The 9,308-nt window shown below is 55.4% G+C and overlaps 1 protein-coding gene across 2 annotated transcripts; it reads right to left on the minus strand.

The window, feature by feature from the left end:
• Positions 1-60: 60 nt before the first annotated feature.
• Positions 61-7,973, minus strand: TMEM238L (transmembrane protein 238 like). 2 transcript variants are annotated; one of them, XM_072940744.1, is made up of 2 exons: positions 7,447-7,973; positions 61-1,054 (listed from the first exon to the last, which is right to left on the minus strand). In XM_072940744.1, the coding sequence occupies exon 1, from the start codon at positions 7,784-7,786 to the stop codon at positions 7,547-7,549; it is 240 nt and encodes a 79-aa protein (XP_072796845.1). In that variant the 5' UTR covers positions 7,787-7,973; the 3' UTR covers positions 61-1,054; positions 7,447-7,546. The 2 variants fall into 2 exon arrangements, with proteins under 2 accessions (XP_072796845.1, XP_072796844.1); XM_072940743.1 differs by having other exon boundaries at positions 61-1,059; positions 7,447-7,971.
• Positions 7,974-9,308: the final 1,335 nt, after the last annotated feature.

A 9,308-nucleotide genomic window follows, 5' to 3' on the forward strand; every position in this document is an offset into this window, starting at 1 on the left:
CAGACTCAGAAATCGGTTATGTCATCTTAAGACAAAAGGCCAATCAACTTTTTTTTTTTAATTTAGGTAACTACCTCACACTGTAAAAGATCTGAGTCAGCTTATAAGAAACACATACGAACAGGGTGAAATATAAATAAAAAGTACAAAATTAGGCCAGGGGAAACAGAAAGGAGCAGAGCACCCCACGCACAGGTGACGGGCGCCGGCGCATATGATGAGCCCGGGAGGGTTCAGGCTGCACTTGACCACATGCAGTTAAGATAAAAATAGAGTCCTGCTCTTAGGATCAAGGAATGAAAGACGCGAGGACAGCGCAGCGGAGCCTCGCCTGCTCGTCAGGAAAACGCCCGGAGGGTTTCATTTAACTAAAAGCTCCGTTTGAGCCATCCGTCAGCGTGGCCCGGCTGAGCAGGCAGTGGGCGGCATTGGTGGTCCGCGCATGCGGCCCGGGGAGGGGGGCCTCCGGCGCCCCGCGTTGGCTCAGCGTTGGCGTTTGCAGCCAGCTGTACAAATAACGCTACGACGTGCCGCATGGATGATGCCGCATGGATGATACCGCATGGATGAGGCGGAGCCTCTAGGGGCTCACACAGTCTCTCCAAAGAGCGGAAGAGCGGAAGGAGCAGCCGTTCAGCTGTTATGTGCTCGCGGGAGGTCCCATTTGGACTCTTGTGCTTGGTTCTAACAGATTTTTACAGGGACATTGACAAGAGGAGCAGCGGTAGACAGGACTTCTTGCTGGGCACCCAAGTCCACAGCAGGGTGATGGCCATCAGAGCCCCACTGCGAGAACATTAGGGGCTGTTCACAAACAGGCCCTCACAAACAGCTGGGTGCCAGCAGTGGTGTCCGTGGCCCAGGGCAGGGATGCTGGTGTCTGGATGGAGCTTGGAATCCGCCAGAAGCCTGGCCCTCATGACCGTTCCTGGGCATCCCAGTGGGTGCTTTGAAAGCCTCCCTCACAGCCGCTGATTCCTCCTGGGTTCTGTTACAGGCTGTGCTGCCGAGAGAGGGCACTTGCTTGCTCTGATGCTTCTCTATCAGTCAGGACCTGTGCTGAATACAGGAAGACAGAATGAATCAGCCCAGGATTCGAACACGTTAACCCAGGCCTGCTTGGTTCTTGGAGTCCGCTGGACTCAAGTTTGAATTCTCTTGCTGCCCTTCAACAGCATGGGACGGTCGGCTAGCCATGAAACCTCTGTGAGACTCAGTTTCCTCACCTGTAAATGGGGATCCAAACCCTTACCCCACGGAGCTGTAAGCATCGAATGAGGTCAGGAAAATAAGTGGTTGGCCCAGTAGATACTGAGGCACTCGGCACATCTTCGTTCCCGTTCCCCACCCTTCCTTGCAGGCAGAGCTTATTGCTCTCTGGGCTCTGGACTCCGCCCCCAACCTGCACCCCGGGTGGATCCAGACATACTTCTCCACCTGTAATTTCAACATCCTCTTTTCTTCTCGGCTTCCTTCCCTCCACTTGCCGTTCTGCCTAGTTTTCTGCATCTGCTCCTCTGGAGAAATCACACTTGAGACCAGCCATGCCATCGGGCTACTGATTCTGAGAACTAACCTGCACGCGCCCTTTTACGCATCTCAGCAGCCACTCCACAAGTCACCTGAGTCCTGTTTTTGTCCCCCTGCTCCTTGACAGGCTCATTGCCAAGTCCCATCACCCTTCCTGGGCTGCAACCTTCCGTATGACTCCAAAGCGTTTGAAGGTCGGTTCCCCCCACTGTTGGGATGGCGTCCTCCTTGTCCTCTTCGCCTCCTGCCAAAATGCTCTGTGGGCTCCCAGCCCGCTTTCCTCCTCCTGGTGCCCCCAGAGCTGGTATGGCTCGAGGTTCCAGCCTGGGCCCCTGCGGCGGGGGCCAGCATGGCGAGGCCAGGGGTCAGCGCACTGCTTCTGTACGAGGCCTGATAGTAGATATTGTGGGCCCTGCCGGCCACATAGCCTCCACCGCAGTTGCTCAAGCCTGTCGTCCCAGCTCAGGGCGGCACGGGTAGATGCCAGGGAGCAAGCCAGCTGTGTGCCAGTGAGGCCTGACTTACAGAAAGACGGGAAGGGCCATGGCGGCCCCTGGTCTGGTGGAGGGGGGATGAGCAATCAGGGTGGATACACCCAGCTTCACAACCCGGCTCCATTACTCACTAGTTCCACCATGCTGGGCAAGTTACGTAATCTCCTTATCTGTGGAAAGGAAATTGTGCTAACGATAATAATAATGATGATGATGATGATGATGATGGTAGTGGTGATAATAGCGCTCCCCTCGCAGCATTGCTGACGGTGTACGGTGGGATAACGGGCAGTGCCTCCTTCAGTAAATTTTTGCCTTCCTGCCATTCCCCATCCCCACGCCCCATTTTCTTCTGTTTTTCCTTCACCGTCCCACCCTCTACAATCTCGTCCCCTATCAAGTCTCCAGGCTCTACCTCCACCTCCACGTCTGATCTCCCTTCTGAGTTTAAAGTCTGCCCATGCAACACCAGCTGGGTACTTCTGCTCATAGATACCTTTTGCACCTCCAGCTCTGCGTGTGCAAAGGAAAACACCTCATTTTAAGCAAACCCGTGTCTTCTCCGGACCGCCCTTGTTCCACGGGAGGCAGTGCTTTCTGAAGCCTTTGGCTCTGCCATCCCCCGCCAGGGACCAGGATGTCTGCCGGCCCGTCTGTCCTCCATTCACGCTGTCTCTGTCCCTCTCCCTCCTCCCTGTGGCCCTCCCTTTGGCTCGGTCTCTTATCACGTGCCATCTACTTTCAAATGGGCTCCCTGTCTCCGGGCCTCTCCTCCCAACCCATTCTGCATGTGAGCCCCGGTTCCTCTTCCTCAAGCAGGGCCGTGCTCTGTTGCTCTCCGGTCCAAAAAGTCATTGAAAGTTCCTCCTTGCTTTCCAAGTGTCAGAATTCGCATCTGGCTTTCAACATCCTCCGAGTTCAGCGATGAGCACGGCCAACCTGGTCCCACGTGTCTGTCTGCCCACCCTTTCCAGGCCACTCTCTGTCTTCCCTTTCTGCAGTCCTTCCCGCCGGCTCTTGCCAGGTCCCAGCTCTGCCTGTCACACCTGTCGCTCAGGACCCAGGCCAGACATCTGACGCCCCTCACCCCGCCCCCTGCCCCCGGCACCAAGCCAGCGGGCCTCTTCCTTATCTGGGTTTTCAGAGCCCCGTGGGAGGCTGTGCCTCCCTCATGGAATGCAGGTTCCGTGTACTTTGGGAGGCATTGTGTACTTGCTGTATCGCTCCCTCTAGATTAAAAACTCCTCCTGGGATTAGGAACATTTGGCCGTCCACGCAGACCGAGGGCCGATCTGCCTGGCTCTGCTCTGATTGGCCCCTCCGAGGCAGAGAGGAGAGCCCATGTGTTGGAGAAAGTTAACTTTCCAGGGCTGGGGGCTGTGGGCCTTCCGTGCCCCTTGGCGTTCATTGTGGTGGCGTGGGAATGTTTGTGTGTATTTGCCTCCAGGGGTGTGTGTTTCTGGTAGGTGCGTGGCAGGTTGTGAGGGTGTGTGCGTGTGTCAGTAGTGTGGATGGGGTGTGGGGCCACATGAGTGTGAGGTTTTTATGTGCATGTGTGGGGTGCGTTGGTGAGTGTGAACGTGTGTGTGCAGTGGAGGAGGGCCAGGTGTGCATGTGTGGGGGTGTAGGTGAGGGGAATCTGGGTATGTGAGGGGTGTGGGGAGAGGGTATCTGTGATGGATTGTGGACGTGTTGGGTGTGTGGGGTGTAGGGGCGCAGCGGGAGAGGTGGGCGTGCAGGTAGGGTGTGTGTGCTTTGGGAGTGTTGATGAGGTGCAAATGAGGGAGTCTGGTGTGTGTACGTGGAGGGATGTGTGTGCATATATGTGTGTGGTGTGTGCAAGTGTGTGTCTGTTGGGGGAGGGGAGCCTCACACCCTCCTGTAAAAGGACAGGAGTCCTCACCTGCCTTTGCAAGGACTTAACCTCCATCGGCAAGATGTGCCCAGCAAGTAGAACCTGGAGCAAACAGAGCTTCGGAAAACAGTGACTGAGTGATAAAATCGCTTGGTACATGGTTGAGCGGTAAAAACAAGCCACTCGTCCTGAAACTCCTGGGGGACCTTGGAGGGTTAGTGACCAGGTGGCTCTGCCCCGTCCTGACTCTTGCCAGAGATGTGACGTGCTGATCTCCGGTGTGGGCGGGGTGGGAGGGGTGGGCGGGGTGGGGGCTCCTAGCGAACCCATCCCCCGGGACTCTGGAGGGCGAGCTGGGATCGGCAGCATGAGGCTCGGAGTTCAGGGAGCCGGGCTCTTCCTTTCCCTCCACTCTGAGACTTAGGGAACTGGCAGAGCCAGTTACAAACTGCCCATAAATCACAGATAGGATCCAGGTCATAGAAAGGAAGGGGGTTGAGTCTAGTCGTTTCAGAAATATCTTTTGGCATCAGCACTTGTGTTCACATGAAGCCTTACGTGTAAATTCAGTATAAACTTTAATACTGAAAACCCAGTGGCTCTGGGTGTGTGTGTGTGTGTGTGTGTGTGTGTCTGTCTGTCTGTGTGTGTGTGTCTGTGTGTGTGTGTCTGTGTGTGTGTCTAGGTGTGTGTGTGTCTGTGTGTCTGTGTGTGTGTGTGTGTGTCTGGGTGTGTGTGTCTGTGTGTGTGTGTGTGGTGGGGCAGGTGGGGCTGGTGGGGCTGCTGGCCTCCTGCCTGCTTACTCCCTCCCTCAGCCCCGGCCCCGGCCCCCAGCGGCCTTCTCAGAGCACAGTTTGAAACCTCTCCTGGGGACCAGACCTCCTCCTCTAAGGAGAATTCAAACGGCTTGCCTCGGGCCACCCCGGGGGTGACAGGCAGCCCCTGCAAGAGGAGGTCCCAGCCCACTGTAACGTGTCACTCGGGCCAGCCCCAGACATTGTGGGGGATGCTGGGACTGAGTGAAAGCTGGATGAAAGGGCCTGCTGGCTGTAGGGTCCTGTAGAACTTGGAGTTTGGGGACTGAAAAGGTGAAGGTGATAATTGCATGACTGTTTTCAGTGGAGACTACAAAGGACCCACCGCTTTTGAAGTCCTCATGAGCCCAGAAGGAAGTCTGGTGTTCTGGGCCGGCTCTTCCCCTCATACTCACTGAGAAGCCCCGACGCTGTACTTGCTTGAAGTGTAACTGCTCGTAATGCTTCAGGGAGTCTGTGTGGGGGAAGGTCTCATCCCTCTGTCGTGGACCAGCTACCGGCTGGGCGGGGTTGATCCAGTGTTTTGCTGGTCATCACTCATAGGGTGCTGTAAGCATATTAACTTAGTCTCTGCAACACCCTTATGAGGTAGGGGCTATTTTAGCATCAGCTTTAAAACAGAGGCTGTAATCGGTCCCCTCTCCATTTTATAGATTTCGAAACCAGGGCATGAGACATGGCTAGGCCATAGCTTGCCCCAGGGCCATAGCCACTGGAGGACAAAACTGAATTCAAACCAGTCAGCCGGGGTCTTGGCCTATGCTCTTCAGCTCTGGGCTGTTGACCTACTTTCTGTTTGATGAGGGAGGGTGTGCAGGACAGGGAGGCTGACCTGGGAACCCCTTGTACCTTAGCTCCCAAAATGGGCTTGAACTCATGACCATGCCCATCATCACCCATGCCTTGGCCAAGGTGGTCTTTTGGAAACAGAGATCAAACTATGTCAAGTCCCCACTCCTGCTTACCTCTCTTTAATGAGTTCTTACTATTCTGAAAATAATGACTAAAATCCTTAAGAGGGATTTTTAGGGCCTGCCTGGTCTGGCCTCCCCCAGCTGCAGGGCCCTAACCCTCTCCTGCACTTGCCCTCTGCCTTTCAGTTGCCTTGCTGTCTTATTTCCTGCTACCCCAGGACCTTTGCTCAAGCCATCGCCTCTCTCTGTCTCTAAGACTCCACCTTCTGAATTCGTTTCTCATGGAGCGAGGTTCCTCTTCTTCCTAGTCATCACCTGACTGCTGTCCTACATTCTTAGTCAAACTATTCGGCCAACATCTGTCCCTCACCTGATGGGAACTCGCTGAGCACAGGGACCGCGTGTGTCTTATTCTTTGAGGCGTCCCCAGTGCCTTGCACAGTGCCTGACATGTCTTCGTGAATGAGCAAACAAATACGGGGTCCCTTCTTGCTTGAAGTTTCATGTTGCAACGTGTAAACTGACCCCCACCACTACCAATCTGAGGCACGCCAAGCTAACTGGGACTCTGGGTCAGTTTATCCCCCTCCGTGGTATGTTTGTAACAACACCTGGCATGTGTAAGAAGCACGTTATGGGCAAAGAGCCTTTTTCTGCCTTACCTCTTTTTGACCATTGCAACAGAAGGAGCAGGTAATACTATCCCCATTTTATAGATGGGAAAACCGAGGCCCAGAGCCTGATACAACCTGTGCAGTGTCCCTGGCAAACAAGTGGTGCCGCTCTGAGCCGGACCCAGGTGCCCTATTCACCTGCCAGGGACAGGTTTTGCCTTCCCTACTGAAACCTCTTCAAACTGCTGCTCTTGTCTCTCACTTCCAAGGATCAGCTGGAATCCCGCAGAAAATACACAATTATTATTTCCTCCTTTCAACTCAGCATTGACCTTGGCTTTTCACCCTCAAAAGGGGGTGCCTGGCTGTGCCAAAGAGCAGGTCCCTGCCCACCAGGTAGGAGGGTGACGACCAAACCAACCAGGACTCTGGTTTCAGTCCCCTGGGGAGAGCTGCCCATCTCTCATTCAGGGTTGTGAGGGCCAGACCCACTCTATCTTTTGTGTTCCATGTCCATGTGAATATCTTCCAATTATCTGCCTTCTTGGCTACATGCAGTCAGCTGCGTATTGGCCCAGCCGGGATGAAATGGTCAGCTGTGGTCTCTTGACTTCTGGGTCCCCCAGGCCAGCCTGGGGCGCTGCTGCTGCATGGGAGGGTGCGTGAGGAGCGTGGGGCAGGGGCGCCGAGAGTGGAGGTGGAGGCAGGTCCTGAACCACCCCCCCCCCCACCTCCCTCCAGTACGTCCCACCTGGGCAGGTGCAGGGAGGAAGCAAATGAGAAAGGCCATCCTGGGTGGTTCTGCTCTGCCTCCTCCTGCAGCAGCCAGCTCGCAGGCAAGGGTGTAAGCAGTCATTGGGGAACTTTCCATCCTCTCCTAGTGCTAAAGTCTTTCCTCCCCAGCAAGGATTCTCCCCAGCAGAAAATCAGATGGGCACTTTTCTCCAGGTTTTAAGCTGAAGGGAATAACTTCCTGTTCTGCACGGCAGGACCCTTGGTAGTAGACCAGAAAAGTGAGAGGATCTGTGGAGACCCTCTTTCCAATTGCCTTAAGGAAAAGGGTCCCCAGGGGAGAAACATGTGCCCCACGTTCTCCTGGCCAGCTGGAGCCCAGGTTCTCAGGACCCCCGGCTGGGGCGCAGTCTTTAGGCTGCTGGCCCATTTAGCCTCACTGAGTTCCAGCCTCCCCGGCCGTGCCTCCAGGCAGGTTTCACGTGCACTCACCTGGTCCCTGGTGGGGCATTTTGGGTGGGAGTGGCTGCGTTCTCCTTCTCCTCCAACTGCCCAGGAAGCCTGCGTCCCTCCTCCTCTGCCCATGACCGGGCTACAAGTCCAGTTTCTCAAGAGACACCTCGATGTTGAGGGAATACCAGATGACCCACAACAGCAGGCTGAAAGCCAGGATCACGGACCCTGTGTAGACCAGGAAGTCCCAGTAATCGAGGGCGGCGAAGATGCCCACGAGCAGCAGGGCCAGGCCCAGCGTGTCCAGCAGGAGGGCCAGGCCAAGGAAGAGTGCGCAGCGCCCGGGGTGGCATCTTCCCCAGGGCCTCCCCAGGAGCATTGCCCAGGAGGCAGGTGCAGGAGGGCCCAGCCGCTCTCCCAGGGCTGATGTGCACAGGAAGGTGGCAGTCCTGCTGGCTGCTACCTTCTCTCCCAGCTGGGTGTGAACAAATGAGTGATCTGCCCGTCTGTTTGGAGCCACACGGAAGTACACGTGGATCTCCCTTTATGAGCACGGCAGCCAGTGGGGCAGGATATTTCTTAACTGTTTCATGGCTCAGGAATGATCCTGACCAAAATAGTGACATCACTGCTAGCGGGACAGGTCGTTGCTAGGGCCAACCAGATGACGCGGAGGGGAGGAGTCAGGATGCCCTTGGATGAACTTGCCGTGTCAGAGGACTAGGAGCCTGTGGGTCCCACAGAGGGGCTGTCCCGCCCTTTCTGCCTCTCGAGTCCTGGGCAAGTCCTACCAGGCTCCTGAGACGGGTGGTGTGGTGGGGGTTTCCTCCCCTACCTGCTTCTGCCCGACTCTTGCAGGTGGGGACGGGGGCTTTATGTAAAAGATATGGAAGAGAATTTGTTGACGTAGATTGTGGAGTGGTGTTGTGGTCAGTATCAGCAGGTAAAGGTTTGTGTGTCTTGTAGATTCTCCACTCTGAAGACCTCAGGACCCGAGCTTCCTACAGTGAGGCTCAGCACAGCCCTTCAGGATAAAGGCAGACTCTGGAAAGGGGCAGCGATGAAAAAGACTGAGAGGACAGAGAGGGGACAGCAGGGAGGGAGGGGACTTGTGGCCTCTGTCCGCGGTAGGCTGGGCGTGGACCAAAAGGCAATTCCAGGGAAAAGTCAGGAAATGTTTACCTGCTTCTCCGGCTGTGTGTTTTCCAGACTGACTAGCTCCAGTTTGCCTTCTGTCTCCAGCACACTGTATCCAGTCCTGACTCGTTATGTATGAAACAGGGTGGTCATATCAACGGGCCACTTCTAGGGTGTACAGGGTGACCATCAGCTGAGAAAAATGCAGGAAAAACCCCACACTGGGTGCCTTGAGCAACAGAAGTGGATTGCCCCCCAGTTCTGGAGGCCACAGGTCGGAGATCCGGGTGTCAGCAGGGTGGGTTCCTTCTGAGGGCCGCGGGGGAGGATCTGTTCCGTGCGTCTGTCTGCTTCTGGCGGTTTCCTGGCCGTCTGTGTCATTCCCTGGCTTGTAGATGCATCGCCTTCATGTTCAAGTGTTGTTCTCCTCGTGGGCATGTCCCCTCTTTCCAAGGGCACCAATTATATTGGAATAGGGCCCCCGCTACTCCAGCAAGACCTCATCATAACTGTTTGCATCTGTAGTGACCCTATTTCCAAACGAGGTCTCATTCTGAGGAAGCAGGGGTTGGGGTTTCGACACACGAGTTTTGGGGGACACAACTTAGCATGTAACTGTAGCTAAAGGAGTTGTTTGCTTCAGGAGCGCCTTTGGCTTTAGCTGTAGTGTGGATAGAAAGAAAATTTAGACTGTCAAACCAAGCTTTCCGAAACATAATTACGAACTCCGCACCCTATGAAACGCCACCTCCCCCCATGCCACC

Source organism: Vicugna pacos, chromosome 16 (assembly GCF_048564905.1).
Source record: "Vicugna pacos chromosome 16, VicPac4, whole genome shotgun sequence".
Classification (NCBI taxonomy): domain Eukaryota; kingdom Metazoa; phylum Chordata; class Mammalia; order Artiodactyla; family Camelidae; genus Vicugna; species Vicugna pacos.